A 21,930-nucleotide genomic window follows, 5' to 3' on the forward strand; every position below is an offset into this window, starting at 1 on the left:
GCTCTAAGACTGAGGCTTTCAAACATTTCTCTATTACGAGTCCCTTTTCACTGTCCATATACTTATTACCTGTTCTCTCATTTAATTGTAACTATCAACTACAGTAGAAGTGGGCAAACTATGTGGCCTGCAGGACCGTCCTGCTAGGTACCCAAGCTTCTGGCCTGGGAGACTAGTCCCTGACCTCTCCTCTGCTGTTCCCCCTCGCCCACAGCCTCGGCTTGTTTGCTCCGCTGCCCATGCAATGCTCTGGGCAGTGGGGCTGTGAGCTCCTGGGGCAGCACAGCTGCAGGGCCCGGCCTGACCCGGTCTCTGTGCTGCATGGTGGCGGCAGCGTGGCCTAGCTCCAGCTGGGTGGCACTGCTATAGCCCCTCCAGCCACCGGTGCTCCAGGCAGCGCAGTAAGGCGGTAGGGAGCAGGGGGGAGTTGGATAGAGGGCAGGGGAGTTCAGGGTGGTGATCGGGCCGGTATGGATAGGGGTCAGGGGGGAACAGGGGGTTGAATGGGGGCAGGGGTTCAGGGGGGCAGTCAGAAAGGAGGGGGGGTTGGATGGGGCAGCAGGGGACAGTCAGGGGCAGGAGTTCTGGAGCAAGTCAGGGGACAGGGAGAAGGGGTGGTTGGATGGGGCAGGGGTCCCAGGGGTCCCATCAGGAATGAGAGGAGGGGTTGGATGGAGCAGCGGAGATACAGGGGTGGTCAGGGGACAGGGATCGGGCGTGTGTGGATGGGGCAGGGATCCCAGAGGTGCTGTCGGGGGTGGGGGGTTGGATGGGGCAGGAGTCCCAGTGGTCTGGCAGACAGGAGGTGGGAGCTGGGACATGACCTGCTCACCTAACCGGCCCTCCATACAATTTATGAAACCCGATGCAGCCCTCAAGCCAAAAAGTTTGCCTGCCCCTGAACTACAGTGTAAATTCTTGTGTTCCCCACCTACCCGTTCCCATCTCCCTGTGCTCTGAGTGGTTCTTTACCATTCATTTCTAATGAAATGCTAAGAGCTTTTGGCTACTGTTAAATAAACCAAAACAATGTGATTGGGAGAAGGGATGGGTCATAGTTATGTAAATCCCATGATCTAGCCCTTTGCTCATCTTCCAGGCCATAGGAGTGTACATGTTCAACTAGGTGCTCTGTTTCTATATTGTAAAAATAGAAGATGTCCCTTGTTTTAATCTGAATTTCTAAACCCTCACCGACTCACCACAAACTGCACTTTATTTTCCTTCTTAAAGGATATGATTCCTAATATAGACTTCGTCTGACACTGTATAAAAAAAGAATCCTCAAGATGCCTAATCTATTTGTGGTGGTTGCTCCATAAAAATCACCTGCTATATAACAGCACAGGTATGCGATCAATGACACAGCTGCATGGCATGTAAGTGAAATGGATGGAATTCTAGCTGATGCACTCCCTGAAGCTGTAAAATAGACGATACTGTACATGGTCTTCCAAATACAAAAGTCTAAAGACAGAACCTCCACTTAGGTTCTGTGGTCCTGTGTCAGATATACATGGATCTCTCTTGCTGTTTTCACGGGGGAAGGCTATCAAAACAAAATCCATGAACTGTTGTAGAGAGTTACCTATATGCAGGTTTATTTTTAAGGATTATCACATGACTGTATCAATTCTTTCCCCTACTCCATTCTAGTCTTTTTTCCCCCAGTGCGCTAAAGTAGTGAAATGAATGAAGTCAACCATGTCTATGCTTTACGATGACTACTTTCTTCAGAGCTAGTCAATGGCTGTTAACCATCTACAGAGAGAATTCCCACCTAAAGCTCTGGTATACTTTCTTAATGAAATTTACAATCTGTTCAACATGTTTAGGGACAAACCTCAGACAGAAATTTTTTTGCCAAAAGGATGAGATCCAGGGCAGGTTTTGAGTGAACCTGGTTCAGTTTATGTTTTCAAGCGGAAACTATATAAAATATCAATGGCTGGGCCGACTTACACTTTGAGTTTGAGTTCAAACCTGCAATCCAAAGGGACTGTGAACCACATTTAAAGGTTTGCATGCACCCCATGAAGCAAAACTGCTGAAATTTACACAGCTTTGGTCCTACCCTTCTCCTTCACACAAATTAAATCTACCTCAGCTTGATTCCCTTTTCTGAGCAGGTACAAACTTAATATAACTTGGATGCATAAGAATCTTATTGTAACATGAATTGCACCTACAAATAATTTCAGGTGAAATCCTGCCCAAACAGTAACTTTCACCCTCAATCTGCAGATACCAAAAGTAAGTCAAATATTTTAAGTTCTGGATAAATGTGTTTTTTCTTCAGCTATTCTAGCCAAGGAAGCAGGATGCCAGGACCAATAAAATACTATTTTAAAATAAAATGGACCTAATTAATCTCTGGTCAGGGTCAGCTCCAGGCACTCGCATCCCAAGCAGGTGCTTGGGGCGGCAGTCTGCAAGGGGCGACAGTCCGTGTGTTTTTGCCCCCAAGCAGTGTGCCAAATTGCCACCATGGACGGCGGGGGCAGGCCTTGTGCCGTTAGGGTGGCACGTGTGTTTCCACTTCTATGGTCAGCTGTCCGTGGCGGCGCAGACAGAAGCTGCCTCCAAATTGCCACCACCGTGGAAATGCGTGAGCCGCCCTAATGGCACAAGGCCTGCCCCCGCCGTCCGCGCTGGCAATTCGGCGCACTGCTTGGGGCGGTGAAAACAGTAGAGCCAGCCCTGTCTCTGGTGTGTAGCTACTGAAATGAATGGAGGTACCCATGACAAAAATTTGACCCATTATCAAATGGGTGGCATGTAATGTATTTTGATCTCAGTTTACTACTTTTCCATGCTATTAACTATTTTGTTAGAGAGCTAACTTCAAATAGTATAGCTCAGCAGCCCTGCCAGAAAGGGAGTGGAGCATCGTGTGGGGAGGGTCAAGCTTGCGTGCACGGTTTCCTGCAGATGGAGCTAGATTCCTCAGTTTCAGCACAGGGTGCTGGCACCTGGCTCTGAGCAGCACCTTCTGCGAAGGCTGAAGTTAGAAAAATGCTGGTTGTAGGAGGCTCTGCCAGGGAGGAAGGCTCGGGAACTACAATGGGGGAAGCAGAGCTGTGGCATCCAGCAGCTCCAGCAGGTGAGCGGCAGAGGTGTATCCAAGTGCGGATCTTGGGGGGTTCCCAAGAGGATAAGATGGGGTTGGCATGGAACAGAGACAAGACCCTGCACTGGGGATTGAGATGAGGCTCACTGGGATGGGGCAAGAGTCCCAGGGAAGGGGACCCGGGGACTCCAGAAAGGATTGGGGGAAGGATTGTCCCAGGGAAAGAGTGGGAATCCTGAGTTGGTGGGGGAGAAAGGGAGTCCTCAGGAAGGGAGGATCCTGAGGCCCTGCATCTGGTGGTGCCAGGGCCAGGAAGAGGACAAGATGGGGTGTTACGGGGAAGACCCCTGCCTACACATGGACATGTATGTCAAGTGATGCTATGGCAGGCTCATCTGAATCTGCAAGTAGCAAGAGGCAACAAGCTAGAGCAGGAAACCAGTGCAAGAGCCACTGGTGCAGGGTGAGTGCAGGGTGGGGTCAGGCTTCCTTGCACCCCAAAAGGACTATTTGCACCAGTCGCCTGTGCCAAAAGCTCAGTTTTTGTCCACTGGACCTGACTACTACCCACACTTGGCAACTTCTCTGAAGAGACAGGAGGGAATTCTGCATGCTGCCCCTGGCCTTCCGCCTCTGTGGTGACCAGGCTACAGCCTCTGCAGGGAAGGGAGTGCAGAGAGAGCTCCTGCTCTGCAGCTTCCTGTGGGGCGGGAGTCAGGACCCTTTGATCTCGGGCCCCCCTGCAGCTGCAGGTTTTGCAGCCACCCTGAACCTGCCCTGTATGCATATGTCTTTTCAGATAAGAGCAGCTCTGGCAGTGTGATATGGAACTTCACAAGCTCGCTTCAGTAGCTTGAGGTCGGCAGCTCAGCACAAGCTGAAAGCTGGGCCTAGTAGAAAGCCAGCCAGTTATGTGCCATATGAGGACAGCACCCATCTACTCAGCCATTGTACACTGCACACCATTAAATAAAACTGATACCCCTGCAAAGTTGGTGAATATTACTCATTGTTATGGCTGAAAGTGGCCAGACGATTGCAGCCCATCCTAATTTTGGATTCTAATCAGGTTTATAAAAAAGTTCATTTGCGCAAACACTCTCCACTAATCAAATGTAGCTCATTTTTCTTTCTCTTCCCAAGACCAAAAAGCAGGTTTCAGTCAGCAATAGACAACTTGCTCACCTTAGCCTCTAATGATAGAACAAGAAGCAATGGGCTTAAATTGCAGCAAGGCAGATTTATGGTGGACATTAGAGAAAAAGTTCCTAACTGTCAGGGTAGTTAAACACTGGAATAAATTGCTAGAGAGGTGCTGGAATCTCCTCTCTGGAGATATTTAATGAGTAGGTTAGATAAATGTCTACTCAGGGATGGTCTAGAAACGTATTGGTCCCTGCCATGCAAGGCAGGGGATTTGACTCGATGACCTCATCGAGGTCCCTTCTAGTCTAGAGTCTATGAATCTATGAATAAACTTCTCATAGATTGAAGCAAGAATGTCAGTGAGCTGATGAAGCAGCAAGAATCCTGTGGCATTATCACCGACTACAGACTTTTGGAGCATGAGCTTTCGTTGAGGTGATTACTCACTTTCGTCGGATGCATGGAAGCTGTGCAAACTTCCTAAATCTGGCATCCTTGTGAGTGGCAGCATCCAACAAATTCAGACAACGAGTAACTTTGGAGAGGAGGAAAACTGGAAAAACTGCCAGATTATTATTGTCCTAGATGGACAGCCACGTTGTTTCTACTACTGTTGTAAACTGATGCAGCAGCTCATTGACATTCTTGCTTCAGCCCCAATATTCAAAATCAGAGATTGCCTTAAAAATCATGAGACTTTAAAAATAATATATTTTGGGTTCTCTGTCCTCTGGAAAGATTCTTGTGTACATATTCCTCAAAAGCTTTTTTCTCTGCAAGTCACAAGGGTTTGGAAACTTCTTAATTATGAGAATCTGAGCCCTTTTTAAAAACGTTAATAAAAATCACTTGTGGTGTTTTTCTTAAAGGCATCATGAAACTTGCAATAAAACTGTAAGAGGCAGGCAAAACTGAGTTAGAAATAATATCCTTGTGGGACTTACATAGGCTTCCAAAAAGGAAACCGGTTATTTGAAAAGTTTTTGGCAAAATCACAATATTAAGCTTAAATTTACCTGCTGTTCAACCGAAAATAATTGTCAGATGAAAGTGAAATCCTCTTTGCAAAATAATGAAATTGGAAACACAAGGGAAAAGGAGAAAGTGACAGAGGTCGATTATCCATCTAAAAATAACGGGGCAAAGGAAAGCTTTAGACAGAAGCTTAGTAAAGTCCAGACGGAATGCATGGAAAAAATGTCATCAGGGCTCCTGAGTCTGCACTGTGCAGGAACATGCAGCCATTTATTTGTGCTTCAGACTCTTGTTTGGGTCTAGTTTTGTGCATTTTTTTCCCCTGCACACTAGTTTCTAGAGAAAATATGGGGAAGAAGAGGTGTAAGCCAGATTGCTACAGTGAGTAATGTGTGTCATAGTATTCTTCCTACAATCTGAACCTTAGAGTTCCAAAAATGAGGTACTAGCATGAATCCTCTAAGCTTAATTACAGCTTAGATCTGATTACACTGCCAGGCCGCCGCCGCCCCGGCGCGCCCCACATATCAGGAATCTGAGGTGCTGATAAATCTGGTCTCACCCAACCTTCCTGGGGACCCCAAGACCCAGACCCCTGATCTTAATACAAGGAAAGTAAACTCTTTCCCTCTCCTAGTGCCTTCTAGGTTTTCCCTCCCGTTACCCTGGAGACTACTGGGAGTCGAACTCTCTGAATCTTAAAACAGAGGCCTTTCACCTCACCCAAGCCAGGCAATACAGATTCAACGCTCAATGTGAATACTAAACAAAGGGATCTCTGCTACCTCTTTACACCCCGACGATTAATATCTCCTTCTTTTCTCTGCTTTCTCTCACTTTACAATTAATACAACTGGTAATCGTCACATATTCTAAAGTACCCTTGGATTGACCCCTAGATCAACTGGGGAAAAAATCAACAGTCTTTAAAGGAAGTTTTTAATAAAAGAAAGAAAAATAAGAAAAAATCTCTGTAAATACAAGATTGTATATATTACTAGGGTGTTTTTTTTCAGCTTATAAGACACCATGAGAAACGTCTCCCCCCCAGCAAAAATACAATTTAAAAAATACTTCCAGCAACTACACATCACAAAATAGAAGATAAACAATTTACAAGACTTATAACCGCCTTTCTACTTAACTACTCACTGATTCTGAATATGTAAGAGATTGTAGCAGGGAGATTGGCACGAAAACCTGGTTGCATCGTCTAGTCCCTTCCAGGACTCAGAGAGAAGAAAGCAAAAAACCCAAAAACCTACAAAATAAGGCCTTCCCTCAACCGCGATTTGAAAGTAATCTTTGTTCCGTGATGTGGTCCTACTGGTCAGGTGTTGCAGGTCACTGTTTGTTAACCCTTTACAGGTAAAAGAGACATTAACCCTTAGCTATCTGTTTATGACAATGTGCATATATATAAATTACACAGAAGCAATCAATCAACAGACCCCTTCTATTTACATACTACTCCTGATGTGACTAGCCCTAGATCTTCCTGGTTCTAGCCACTTCCCACATCTGCAGAGCAAAACTGGATTCTGGAGTTTCCACTAGAAACAGAGCATCTTCAGTTCTAGTGGAAACATTACCCGGAACTCTTGAAGGAAAAGCAGAAGTCCAGTGCTGTGTCTATTCAGTAAATGCGAAGATCTGGACTGATTCAATTCCATGTGAGAAAAAGGTTTAAAAGTTCCACCATTCTGGCACAGCGACCTCAGAAATTGCTTGTAATGGCTAATATTGGTATGGGAGCACTGATAAAACTTGTGCGGAACAGTTGGAATTGTTAGTGGGAGCTGTAATATGGGCATCCTTTCTGGGATAGAAAAATCTCCTGGGAAAAGGAGATGATGAGAACTAATCTGGAAATGTTAAAAACTGACATGGGTCTAGATTGCCGTAAGGTCAGAGCTCATAATGTGGGGCTCTGTGTTGCTGTGCTGCACTAGGAGTATTCCAGGGAAGGAACTGTAGCCACAATTCTCTCCTGACCCCCTCCCAGCCTGCCCCTTTCCCAAGGACTTTAATAATTTAGAACTTGCTTTTGGTATAGGCCAACAGTAAATGACTAACACCCCCTTCCACTAGCACAAACTAAGGCTTTGCCTGTGCCCAATCTATCTGGTCAAGGAGCAGGGGTAGCGTAAGTAAGTGTCTATGCAATATATTTTATGTCTGTGACCACAGGCCCATGTTCCAGGTAGCTGACAGAAGGGCATACGTGTTGGGGAAGGGAGAGGAGAATCTTTCTTCCCCTCATGCCCCTGCAAGAGTGCACAGTTTGAGCTAGAATCTAGTCCTCGTCATTCATGGCTTAAATGGGGAACATTTTCTGGATTCTGCCAGTGTCCTGCAGGGTTTCTGTTTTTTACAACATCACCTCTTCTGAATGCATATAACATTATTGAACAGCCAGACCTCATAAAGGGATACTTTCCACCTCCATGAATTACATTAGAACAAATGGAGCTTTTTGTAGCAATCACGTGATCATAATAACTTTTACTGTGTCACATATGAGAACGATAGCAGCTCCAATTGACCACAGACTATCCTCTACTACACAGTGCAGGCAGAAGGCAGCAAACAGCACAGGACACATCTCCAAACTCACAGTGAGGAGAGAGCAGTGATTCTTTTACAGACTCCCCGAGACACTGCAGGAGACCCTCTGTGTTGCAGGAGCTCCATAATTCTGAGAAGGCAGAGTTGAGGCAGAGACAAGCCAGGGAGCAGCCACTCTATGCAGCATGCTGGGCTCCTCAGGTCCAGGCAGGCCTCTGAGCAGAAATCCATCTGGAAGTTACTACAACTGGAATTAACAGTAACTCCTCTTCCATGTCTGCAACATGGGGAGTGGCCAGGTGAAGGTGTCTGTTTCATTACAGCCCCTGAGAGAACTGCTTGCTGGAATGGCTTCCTCAGGAGCTATGCTGCTAAATGCAGGTTTATGCTAGAGAATACCTCAGGGAAGAGAGAGTCGATCAAAAGAAATCTGGGCAACCGTGGAGGCCTGGGCAGAGATGTGGTTTATTCAGTCAGGTGCAGAGATGAGGAAAGGATTTTAAAATGGCAAAGGAAGTGAAGCTACACTAGGGATGAATTTGGACCAAAATGTATTAAATGTTCACAGGTTGCAAGGGGGTGATCAGTTGCAGATTGACACTGAATGAAAACTAAAACCTCCAGCTCAGTGTCTGGTAAGCAAATGCAATACATCATTATAGAACTAATCAGACAGCATCATAATGGTCCTCTTCCAAAAGTTAAATGGGCCAAATTCATCACTGGTGGAATTCCACTGGCTTTACAGAAATTTAGAACTGAGCAAAATTTTTTGATTAATTGGTTTTTCATTGAAAAATGCATTTTAAAGGGCCCAAACTATTCACTGAATTCAGGTTGAATATGATGAATAGTTTTGCTTTGAATTTTTTTTCCAAAAGTGTAAAAACATTTTGTTTCAACTTTTCAATTCAAAGGGGCATTTCAATTTCAACGTTGGTCAATTAAAGAAAAACACACAAAAAAAGTGAAAATACCCCAAATGACCAAATAGAAATGAAAAACTTAAAAAAAAATTATTTTCCAGGCAGCTGAAAATGTTTTGGTTGACACAAAACAAATTGAAAATCTGAAGAAAAAAAAACCCCACCTACATTTTGAGTCAATTTGAAATGTTTTGGTTGATTTAAAATGGCAATATTTTTATTTGATGAAAAATTAAAAATCTTTTAAAATATTTCATTTTGGTTTGAAGATTTTTTTAATGGTGTGGCCGCCCAAATTGAAAATCCCGCTATTTGGTCAGTTCAGTTAGAATTACTTCAAGCATGAATTGAGTCTGATAAGACCGCTCATCATTTTGGAGATTGCATTACTGGAGACTAAATTGTTAAAGAACTGGTACAGAAAGTGGGTAACAATGTTGATATGGAAAAGTTGAGTGGGGAAAATGGATTTTATATTGATTAGAAAAGAAGCGAGTAAGATGGGACACGATGGAAGGGCATTGGAAGGAAAGTAGGGATATCTCAAGGCTATACAAATGGCTAAAAAGATCAAAAATAAGAGGGCACAAATTCAAGCAAAGAAGGGAACCAGCAGAAAAGATGCTGAGGAGGAAAGGAGGAGGCAGTCACACTATGGAGCTGAAATTATGCAATATTAAAAGAACTGGAAGTAGGGAAGTAAAACCAAGAATAGAGAATAACATTGCTACACAGGATGGACTGGGCTATGGTACATGGACTGCAAGATGAATGATCTTCTTTCTCAGAGTTACTACACTGCCACACTTTGCTCAGAAACTAGTAGTGCAGTCACTATAATATTCCTGTGGTTGCTAACCTGACAGAATTAATAATGAACAAACATGGGCATTCCCATCCTTTCTTCCCCTATACTTCAATTGAAAGAGTTGCTTTAAAAATGAGAACTTTTGCAAAACCAATAAGAACTTCTTGGATTTAACATTAAAGTACTATATGCTTCTATTATGATGCAGAAATAATGATTAATAACAGAAAAATTAGCCTTGACTGTTACCATCTGTGGTTGTCTAACAGCAGTAACCACCCCTCTGCCCAGAAAAAGCCCCTTTTCAGGATCTCTAGATGTTGATACTTCAATAGTGACTTGGAGTAAGCGTTGGGATGGGAGGAGAACAATGAAAATGTTGCATGTTTCTCAGGAACTCAACTCAATACTGATAATTAGGGGATAGTCCAGCCAGTTTTGGCTGGTTCTTGTTTAGTTCAGTGTGTGGCAATAAATGGCTGGTTGGAAGGTTTACAGCTCTCTGTGTCTCCGGTGATTTCTTCCTAAAACTGCTGCCCCCAAGGTTATAACAACATGGCGACCAGGATGGGATGACTGTACTGCCCCAGCAACAGAAGGAAGTAGAAGTTAAGGTACAAAAAAACCCTTTTTGCTGCTAGAAGCGGGTGAGAACTGGCTTGTTTGCACTGACTGTGCAAACTGAAACTAAAACCATGGCTACACTTACAGGGCCACTGGAACCTTTTGAGGAGATTATAGTGCAATGGCATGTATATACCGAGGGTTTTGAGCTTTTTGTTATTGCAAATGACATTACAGAAGAGAAGAAAGTGCCAATATTCTTGACTGTTGTAGGGGCTAAGACCTACTCCCTCCTACGCAGCTTACTATACCCTGTTAAGCCAGAGACTAAATCTTACAGTGACATTGTGGAAATCCTGGGGTCCCATTTTTCTCCAAAACCTCTGGTAACTGCTGAAAGATATAGGTTCCACAAAAGAGACCAGAAAGAAGATGAAACAGTTGTACAATTTGTAGGAATTTTGAGAAAACTTGCAGAACACTGAATTTAAGGAGATACTAAATGACGCCCTATGTGACAGGTTAGTGTGTGGCCTGCACAGTGAAATTATACGGAAGCACCTATTGAGAGAGGCTCCATGGAACTGGCAAAAAGGAGGCGCAATCCATTGGTGCATCCACTAGGGTGCATAAAGTGTTGTAAGAACCTACCAACAAAACTGTGCGGAGTCAGGAGTGTTACCCCTGTGGTAAGCCGGGTCACCATGCATCAGAATGCTGATGTAAGGACCTGGTATGTCGACGCTGTGGCAAAAAGGGACACATTGACTGTGCCTGTAAACAAAAGAAAAAGAGCCCTGTGGTCTGGCCGACCAAAAAGGGAAATTTGCATACCCTAGAGCAGGCCCAGGATGACCAAGGAGACATCTCATCCCGAGAAGAAGAGCCACTCCATGTTTTGTCTTTGGCAATGGGTTCACATGAATACTGTGGAACCCCGTTGTTGGACGGCAAACCTATACGCATGGAACTGGACACCGGTGCAGCCGTCTCGCTAGTCTCTGAGACTGCGTATAAAGAAAAGCTACAGCATAAAGCAACAAAAACAGTTCTGAAGACATATATGGAGAAGCTGTGCCCATGTTGAGCACTACTGATGTTAAGGTGGAGCTCAGTGGACAGGCTGTTAAATTGCCATTGTTTGTGGTGAGAGATAATTACCCAGTCTTAATGAGTAGGTCTTGGCTTAGGAAGTCCAGCTGAACTGGGCAGAAGAAGAAACCAATCTGCCCGCTATGCTAAGGAAACATGCTGCTGTTTTTTGAGAGGATCTGAGAAGTATGAAGGGAATCACTGTGACATTGAACATTAAACCTGACAGTCAACCAAAATATCTGAAAGCCAGAACTGTGCCATATGCCATCAGGCCAAAGGCTGAAGCAGACCTGGAGCACCTGGTCACAAATGGAGTCCTAATACCAGTTACCCATAGCCCATGGGCAACTCCTATTGTTCCAATAGTGAAGAAAGATGGCTCCCTCTGGATTTGCGGTGATTTAAAACCCAGTGTTGTGTGCAGTGTCAATCCAGTGTACAGAGCAATACCCGCTTCCCCGCATCGATTACCTCTTCACAGGCCCGGCTAGGGACAAAAGTTTAGTAAGATTGATCTGAGTCAAGCGTATATACAGATGCTCGTCGATGAAAAGTCCCAAGAGCTGTAAACCTTGCAACCAGCCATTTATTGCCACACACTGAACTAAACAAGAACCAGCCAAAACTGGCTGGGCTATCCCCTAATAATCTAATTCAGTTGCCATAGCAGCAACAAGATTCTATTACCGTGACAATCAAATATACAAGAAATACCTTCAAGAGACTGAGGAAGTGGAGAATTAACATAATAGGAGTTGGTGTTGCTGAAACTGGGAAAACTTTCAGATCACAGCAAAAGTGGGTAATCTTTCCCTCTTGTTCCTCCACTCCATCGAACATTACTAGGTGCAATGCAAATGCTTAGTGGTGTATAATAAATAGCATCGCTGACAACAGGTGGAGAAGCAATCTATTACTGTTTGCAGCATGGTTATGAATCACTCTTCTGCACTCACTAAATTGTTCATTCATTTTACATTGGGATCATTACTAGGCTGGTGAAATCTGTGGAAGTTTTGCCTGAGTGAGGACCTCAAGATTTGGCCTATTCTGAGAGTGCTTTCTCTATGCTTTGAATAGCTCTCTGTTCCAAGCTATAGTTTGTTCTTTCAGTTCAAACAGTACTCTGGATGCTTCTGATACAACTGACTCCTTTGCATTGTGCCATACGCAGTTCTCCATGGACCATTAGTTTATGCAGGGTGACTGCTACCAGTGCCTCACCAGATAACTGTGCCATCTTGTTGCTGTTTGACCTAAGCCCCTGTCCTTCTTGTTAGGCTGGAGGCCTGAAAATAAAGGCAGTTACTCATCCAATTTGCCAGGGAAAGAGAGAAGGATAGTGTAGCATGTTTTTAAAAAGCTTTCTTTATGTGATATATTTAGGACTTATGAGGGGAAGGAATTGGACTGTCCTTTATTTATCTTCACAACAGGTGCAGCATGGAGAGACATAAAAGCAGCATTTTGCAAATGACAATTCTGTCAAGTGCAAAGCACCCTCTAGTGCACTGAAAAGAGAATTCCCTCTCGTATGTTCCTTTCAGTCTTAGGATTTATTTATTCATTTATTGAGTGTACTCGTGGTCAGGAGCGGCGCCAGGGTTTTTGGTGCCCTAGGTGCAGGGCCAGCTCGCCGGTCCTGCGGCTCCGGTGGACCTCCTGCAGGTATCCCTGCGGACAGTCCGCCGGTCCCGCGGCTCCGGTGGACCTGCTGCAGGCGTGCCTGCGGCAGGTCCACCGGAGCAGTCTGCCGCCCTCCCAAATCCTGGTGCCCTAGGTGACCGCCTAGGTTGCCTAAATGGAAGTGCCGGCCCTGCTCATGGTAAACGTGTCCTGTACATTGTTTTATGAGTAAGACAGGTTGACTTTTGGACTGAAATAAGAACAGTTTCGGCCAAGACTGATTTTGCTGTGTCAATTTATTATTGTATCAATTGAGTTTAAAAATTGACAATTTTCAGCTTTTTAATGGAGAGGTAACTGCTAGTGCAACTTCTCCAGGTTTCTCCATAATCAAGTTTGGTGTTTTTTTGTTTTTATTGCCAATGAAAACTGCTTTTCAAACAGGTTAAGGAGATTAAGATTATAAAAGCAAACATCAGCGAGATGGAGGATGAAGGTCAAAATATAAATTCAAGAGACATACATATCTTGGGAGGAAGTGTGGGAGCAACACTTGGAAATAAATTATGACGTAGCAAAGAGAGCTCAAGAATAATTCAGGCCTCAGCCTGCAACTGAATCTATGTGGGTGGACCCCTGCTCAATAGAGCTCAGCAAGGGTGCAGAGGCCCACCCATGAAGATCCAGTTACATAGTCAAGGCCTTGCTTGGAAGCCTTCCTTTTACAAAATCATAGCTAGAAGTGATGAAACAAGAATTTATGAAGAATTGAGAGAGAAAGTAAAACAGGGTTCCTCCTTTCATTCCCCACATCCAAAATGTAAAGATGCAGAAACTGCTAGAGCCACTAAAAATGTGCAAGCAAAGTTCATGCATCTACAGTGTTATTTGAGTATTTGTGAATGACATGTATGTGACTAGATTTTACATGAATCCTGCTATGGGGAATGATACTCAAACAAATAGAACTAAAAGGTGTGTGGAGCAGAGGGAGAGACAAGTTTTAATGCCAGTACTGCAGAAGAAAAATGGTGATGGCAGCAGCAAAATATTTGCATGCTTGCCCCATGCCTTACTGGAGCATGTGTCTATGCAGAAAGAACAGCAGCAGCTGCACCACTCATTTGGGAGCTATATTAGGATGAGTTCCCAGGCTCAGACTTAAGGTTTGAAGAAGGACTGAAACTGAGGTCTCATTATTAATAAAAGTGTAATATTTGAAACAGTGAAGCATCATAATCATCTTCAGAGGCAAGACTCTGCAGTAGTCACCCAAAGGACTAGATCTGAGTGAAATGAAAAGTAGCAGTGGCAGTAAATGATACTTGTACTGTATATTGAGTAGAGATGGTCAACATTTTTCAAATTGTGGTTTTTCTAAGAAATTTGTTGTCAATAACTTGAAATTCAACCAACCAACCCTGAACATTTGAGTAACATTTTTATTTATTTTAATTTTGATTTTTGAAAAATTTAGGAAATGAAGAATATTCATAAGTTTTTGTGGTCTTTCAACCATCCCCAGTATTAAGACTATGGTTGAAGATACTACTGAGGAGTGTAATAAAAAATCTTACAAAAGGGTTTCCTAAATCTGGCTAAAATATTGCAAAGAAAGTTTTGAAATGGCTTATTTGACTATATCTGTTCAAACAATTCTCAGTCTGGATGTAACTAAATCTGTGTTACTAAATAATTTGACCATTCTAACTAGCATCAAGACTTTTGAAATAGCTTATTTGATTTTACTTTTAACTGTAAAATGATCAAGTGAGGAAGTAAAATCACAGGTGGGGAAAAACCAACAACAGCGGAACAGTCTGTTTGCACTGGGCTGAGAACCAGACCTTCACTTCTTTAAAGAAGCCTGTAGGGTAACTCTTTTTTCCCTTATCTCCTCCTGAAGCTGTGGCTTGCATACTGCTTTCTCCAGATACGTAAATTCCACTACAGTAGCTAAATGGGGTCAGTAAAAAGCCACATAAGGCAAAACATGCTGCTTCTGTAGAGTATTTCCATTCCCTGCCAGTATGGAGGAGAAATGGGAACATTCTACATGGCTAGACCTCTGATAGTCTTTGCAAAATCTTAGAAAATAAAGCTGGCAAACAATTGACAAATGCTTTTTAATTGGGACTAATAATGATCATTGACACCAGTGTTTCCCAACCTTTTTGATACCAGGGACCTGCTTGCTGCCTTCCAAACTTGTGTCAGGGAGATTTCAGGGACTGGTCGTTGAGAATCACTGATCTATGCCATGACCATGGCTTATTTCTTAGATTGGGAAGAATAAAATCATAGAATCATGGAACTGGAAGGGACCCTGAGAGGTCATCTAGTCCAGTCCCCTGCACTCATGGCAGGACCAATTCCCAACTAAATCATCCCAGCCAGGGCTTTGTCAAGCCTGACCTTAAAAACCTCTAAGGAAGGAGATTCCACCATCTAAACAAACACAAGTTTATGGAGCTCTTTGCCACATACTTGTTGCACCTGTCCCATAGGATGGTGTCCATAGATAGTTTGAAATAGTTTGAGAATTGGCAGTTTTACAAAAGCATGGCCAAGTGTTTGTCCATGACAGTTTTTAAGAGGGTAGCTAATTAATGGCCAGACATGACTAACCTTGCTAAAAGGAAATCATGATGGAAAGGCAAGGGTGGGGCATAGTGAATTATTGTTATATTTTCTTCTGATTCATTAGATGAGTTAGACTTATTTTTGTTAGGGCAGGTCTACACTACTGATTAAGTCAATCTAACTTACGTCGCTCAGGGGTCAGATGCTTTTCCACCGACCTAGCTTACGCGTCTCGCTGAGGTGGAGTACTTATGCCGATGGGAGAGTGCTCTCCCATTGGCATAGCACATCTTCACCAGATGCGCTACAGTGGCGCAGCTGCATTGGTGCAGCAGCACCAATGTAGCACTGTAGGGTAGATTTGCCCTTAGTCATCAGGAAAAGTGTAAAGGGCACTCAAAGCAACTGTATCACTAAACACTCTTTGGGATTACCAATCCTAATAAGATCACCTCTTGACATTACTTGGCAGGATACCCGCTGATGTTCTTCTCTTATTAATCTAATGGGTGTGAAATTTTAAACAGGCCAAAACAGCTAAATTAAAATAACAACAATAAATTTGATCCTTACTCAGATGAAACTATAGTTGTTGTAGGGTCTGATCTAACTCCCACTGAAGTCTATGGGATTCTTTTTGTTGACTTCATCAGCACTGGATAAAGGCCTCAATTAATGAGTTAATTATGACTACTCTGCGCCAGAAGCCTGTCTGTACCCACTAAATGGGTGTGCTTCTGCAACCTTTACTCAAGTAAGTAGTCATATAAATCAGTGGGGCTATTTGTATAAGTACAGGCAAGTCTCATCTTACGCAGGGGTTCCATTCCGTGGTTAGCGCGTAAAGCGAAAACCATGTATAGTCAAAATTACATTGAGTTGAATGGCGGGTGGAATCACCCGCACTACAGAAACAGTATTTAAATTGTTATTTTTCTCTTTTGTTTTTGTTTTTGCCGACCGCGTAAAGCTGAAATTGCGCATGTTAAATGCATGTAAGATGCGACAGACCTGTATGTACTGCAGGATTGGGCCCTAAGAAATACCTAGTCAGGAAACTTCCCACTTTAGGGAACTAGTGACCTCAATATGGTGTATTTTAGTGGGAGTTTTCTCTAAGTACAACCTGGGACCCACAGCAGAACTACCTTAAAAAAAAAATCTAACTATACTTACAAATGATGACTTTGAGCTGTTTATATCAACGGTATCAAAAATTCACTGCTCAGATCACTGTAATAAGATATAGATTAAAATGTTAAATTAGTTTCCGATTCCACAAATCCTTACACATGTGACTACTCTCATTGGCTTCACTGGGACTACTCGTGAATAAGAAGGTGCACGATCAGCATCATCATAGACTGATTCTTTTGGAAATATCAGGGGAAACTTATTGTTGAGATGCTACTGTGATTGCTCTCCTGTCGGCCAAATACAATGCAAAATCCTGTGCCTGAAGCCTCTCTTTGCTCTTTCTTTTCCACTGTATTCAGCCCATTAGTTCCCAAAAGCAGAGAGTTTCCTTTCTTGAATGAGTCCTTTCAGAGGTGCCTGCCAGTGTGTAGTGAGTCTTGCTAGCACAAGGGCAATCATAATTAATGAATTAATTTCAGTTGTTCACACCCAGAAAATTCCTTTGAGGACAGGCATTTGCTGAACACATGAGGATCTGAAATCTCACTACAGAAGTACAGATGAAGCTCTTGACCTACCAAGAAGCATTAAGAATCAACCGAAGTCTCTTAAGGATTATGAGCTGCTTGAGGTAGATAAATTGGGTGAGATGATGATATGCATGATGGACACATATTTTTTCCAGAATTAAATGAACTCTGAACTAGAGTTCCACTTTCTTTCAAGATCCAAAGGTTCTATTATTATCGCTGTCTTATGACCCAGAATGTAGGCTCATCCAAAATGCCTTGTTTGTTCCATCACCATTACATTTTTTTGTCCAAAGTCTACTGAAATTATTTTGCAGTATAACCATAGAATTCTGTTAAATTGTCTATGCTCTAGCTTTTTCATTTAACCTGATTTAGTCTTAAAAAAAAAGAACACCCTCTTCAACCGCCTCCCCCCCCAAATGAAACAAAAAAACAACACCATACTGCTCTCAAAAGTTTTTGCCTAAACATTATATAAATGTTTCCAGTTTTGTTTTGGTCGGTAGTCTCAGAATGCATTTATGATTAAGCTGTGTTATGTCTAGTCAAAAAGGACACTTAATACACACATAAATCATTCACATTACATATAAGATACTTTAGAAGGGGCTTGGCTCTTATAGAGGATTAGGTTCTCGTATTAATGCACGCATTTGATGTAGCTATTTTCAGTGAGATACGTCATCCATCATTGTCCACAGGCTCTAAGGAAAGCCAGCAAGTAAGTTGATCATCACAGCCTGTCAACACTAGTTGTTTAGAGGTCAATCCTGCAAAGCACATAGCTTCACCTGGGAGGTGCTGAAACCCTTAAATCTCACAGAAAGTTGTTCATCTCTTTACTGTTAATGACACCAGAAAAAAATATTCAGAAAGTCTATCAAAATAATGCAATTTGTACTGATATGTCAGTGTTAAAACAAATGGTTATACACATATGTTATAAATGGAGTTTTTCTGAGATTATTAAAGATTGAAACTAAAATTCAGTTTTGTTCATCTGGATGGGTTTTATAGGCAACTGAAAAATAAAATGAAGTTCCAATCCTGCAAGGAGTTGAGCACTTCCTATGAAGCACTGAATGCCCATAACTCATTTGAAGTCATTGGGAATTGAAGGCTCTGGCCCTTAGGAAAAGGAAGTACATTGGAGACAAAATTCTGATCTCAGTTAAACCAGTGTAAAATAAAGACTTCATCTGGGTACTCTTGGTTTACACTGATATAATAACTGAAATCAGACTCTAACCCTACACGTCTAAAGACTTGCCTTGATTAGGTAGGCTCCATTATAAATACTACTGCTTTTGAAATTATTAGTGATTGAAAACCCCATACTGGGTGAGATAAAGTAAGGGCCTGATCCTGCAAATCCTTACTCATGTGAGTAAGGCTTGTAGGGTAAGCCCCTAAACTTTGCAAAAAAAGTTTTGTGTTTCATTCAGTAACTGTAAATTTTCTGTGGCTTACATATAGTTAGTAATTTGTCTACACAATCCTTCTTAATCACTGCCCAAAGAGTTTACAATCTATCTTTATTTTTGTCTCATACAACACTGAGTACATTGTCAATGCTAAATAAATAATAAGACCAAGAATGAAAACTGTTACCTAAGAACCCTCCATCCTTCTATCCACAAAAATTTTTTAATTTTGAAAGATAAGTGATGATGATGGAGTCTCACATCACTGTTGAAGTGCAAGGATTCAGCAAACACTATATAAGCAATGTACTTCTGATGTATGTAATACATTAGCTTTGGTTTTACTCATTGGAAAAGTTCCAAAACAGTAATAGATGCATTTTTAACAAAATCATAAGACAGTAGTTATTAATCATCTTAATCCATTCCAAAATCCTTGTAACATACAAATATGTATCTTGTTAACAAGTTATGTAACTAGGGACTTCAATGGGAGTTTGCCTCTGAAAGGACTGCAGGAAAAATGGCATAGTTTTTCTGTCCTAAACTGTCCTTCTCCTGAAACCATCCGTAATAATGTCTCCAGTCCAGTAAAATATACTATCATAGTTCAATTTATATGGAAAAACTGAATGTGTTTTCTTAAACATCACACATACAGAATACATATGCATCAAATTATTTAAACTGATTTATGATCATATCCTTTAACAGTCTAATACAGACCCAAGCTTTATTTTCAAGAAACAAATTCTTAAAAATCATAGATATGTATGCTGAATTTTGAAAACACAGATGAACCCTCACGTCCTGTTTTTCAGGTCCAAGATAATTTTATAGCCAGAAATAAATAAATCAGAAATTACACTTAAAAAATCTTACATACTTTTAAAGGAAAATGCAATACTTGCTCCCTTGAGTAGCTCCTTAATGCTCTCTGATAAACTATTTTTTAAAATAATTGTAGTTCAATTCAATTTTGTATTGGAGTCCTACTTTAACATAGTCCCATTGCTTAAATTGCTATAACTGTGCAATAATGTAATGCTGGTATACTGGTTACGGCTGCTCTCCGATGTTATTAATTATTCCAGTGCCAGATGGTTTAAAGGGTATCTTTCTGTGTTTTGTTAGGATGCATAATTTTTTTAAAACGGCTCTGGGGTTATGCTTACCGGCTTTCTGGGTGGGTTCCGGCATTGTTACGCTATTTATTCCCAGTCAGTTTCAGTCCTTCAGATTCAACAACTAATAGCCCCAAGTCCAGTTGAGAATATGCAGATCAGTATGACAAGCAGAGGGGGAGAAGAATTCCTCTGCTTTATATACTGCATTGAAATATCATTCAAAATAGCACCTCCTCTCTTTTCAATGCAAACACTTTGAAAATTGGCTGTTATGGGAGCCCCTCTTACATCTGTTGTCTGCAACCTCTACTCTCTTGGCGTTTGGAAGGAATCTCTGTTGCATTTCATGTGGCTGATGAGAACATCTATAACTGTCTATATTCAGCAGCACCACACAGGCACACTCTCTCTCTCACACACACAGTCTCACACACAGAGGAATAAAAAGGCATTGCCAGGCTATCAAAGGGCTCTCCAGCATGCAGAACTGATATGAACTGTTTGTATACAATTACCTTTTTTCCATGGCATAAGAGGATCACAAATAGATACATGACTATTATGCACACAGTAATCTTTAACTTTTTCCCTCCCTTTGTAAGAAAATCTGCTCAAAGTCAAGACAAAAGAACTGTGAGCTGAATACTTCGTGTTACTTTTATCCAAGGCAAGAGGATTCTTCTGTGTTCCTGTTGGAGCTATGAAACTTCAATCCCCCCTTTCCCTTTTTTGGTATCTGCTACACCTGGGTGGATCCCTTCATTGCAGCCATGATCATTTTAGCACAAGTGGACAGTTTAGGGTTCCTGTCAGCACCGCTCCTTTGTCAATCGGAGAGATCATTGCTGAGAGATGTGATGCTTTCCCTTGCCCCCAGAGGTGAATGTGTGTCTTCTGCAGCACTCTTAGCTTCTGCCAGCCCAGGAAGCAAGACAGCAAGAATGGAAATCCAGTGCACATCATTTGTGATGACACTTCTTAGTTCTACTGCTAAACTAATCCACTGGGCTTCCCCTTTAGTGCAACTTCTACATAAATTAGGACCATTTTCTTAAATAACATAACAGAAGTGTACCTCCCATTATATTAACTTCACTATTCTTTATTTGCTGCTTGGCTTTCTGGGATTTAAAGACAAATTTGCAGTAATTAGCAGAATAATTATAGGCCTGTAAGGTTTTATATCATTGACCCTTAGGCATCTAGCTAATCAATGGGCTGCCAACTGGGAACTTGCAAATTTCCTAATGATGTGGTGATGCTGTGCCATGTAGGAAGGAGGATTTCTGGCTGCTGGGAAGTGGACCCATGCAGGAACTCTTGCCTGGAGTTATTCTCAACTGGCTTTGCCATAATCATGCTTTCTTTCTATCCTCACAATATAATAGAGTTACCAGATAGCAGATGTGAAAAATTGGGACAGCGGGTGGGGGGTAATAGGTGCCTATATAAGAAAAAGCCCTAACTATCAGGACTGTCCCTATAAAATAAGGACATCTGATCACCCTACAATATAACATCTTTCCTCTTGCTACAAGATCCTGATAATTTTCTTGGTCTAGGCACTGGAAGGGAAGGTGGATCGTATCCATCAGATAGTCCAGATACAAGGAAGAACTGGTGCAGAACCAACACTGGGACCTGCAGAGAAGTGACACAATCAACACAGTTAGATAAGTGGGAAGTGTGATGGAGCTGTGGTGTTGGCAGCGCTCAGTGGGGAGTTGTGAAAGTGGAACGTGTGATGGAATGCTAAACTGTTATTATACAGTTCAGCCATGAGGTGGCAGTGTGTAAAATACCTTATTTAAATGAACCTCAAGTATACCTAGCAGAGCATTAAAGAATTTTATGAAGAACACATCTGGTGTGTATAAGCAAGCTCTGTGACCAGTCCATATCTGACACAGAAGAACATGACATGGTATCAGGAGTAAACTAAGAACAGAAAGAATAAAGCAACAAAGATGCCAATAAAAGAAACAGTAACAGAGGTTGCAGGAACTCATGAACATGCCAGTCTACAGTGCTCTAGAGAACTTCATGTTTGACAAACCTTCACAATGGGCAGACTGGAAGCAGTATTTGAACTCAATTGAATATTTGGTGATACCGGACTTTTGAAAGGCGATCCAGTACAAATAACCTTAAGAGACAATGCTGAACCATATAATGTACACCCACCTCACAGGATCCCTATCCAATTATTTCATAATGTGAAAAACTGAGTTAAAGAGAATGGATAAGACTGGCATAATTGAGAAATTTCTGGGCTAACAGCATGGTCTTCCCCAATCATACCAGTTATGGGGGATTCAATCATTAGAAACACAGCTAGCTGGGTTTGC

The 21,930-nt window shown here is 42.1% G+C and overlaps 1 protein-coding gene across 3 annotated transcripts in view; it reads right to left on the reverse strand.

Annotated features, from left to right (window-relative positions):
• The window catches only part of MYBPC1 (myosin binding protein C1), a 118,449-nt gene extending 98,580 nt beyond the window's left edge, over positions 1 to 19,869 (reverse strand). Inside the window, exon 1 of one of the 3 annotated variants that reach the window (XM_075068917.1) lies at positions 19,631 to 19,869. In XM_075068917.1, coding sequence (XP_074925018.1) covers positions 19,631 to 19,655 — 25 coding nt within the window. In that variant the 5' untranslated portion in view covers positions 19,656 to 19,869. The remainder of the gene's footprint in view (positions 1 to 19,630) is intronic. The other 2 variants (XM_075068923.1, XM_075068927.1) reach the window with 2 other exon arrangements.
• Positions 19,870 to 21,930: the final 2,061 nt, after the last annotated feature.

The sequence above is a fragment of the Chelonoidis abingdonii genome, chromosome 1 (genome assembly GCF_003597395.2).
Source record: "Chelonoidis abingdonii isolate Lonesome George chromosome 1, CheloAbing_2.0, whole genome shotgun sequence".
Lineage (NCBI taxonomy): Eukaryota > Metazoa > Chordata > Testudines > Testudinidae > Chelonoidis > Chelonoidis abingdonii.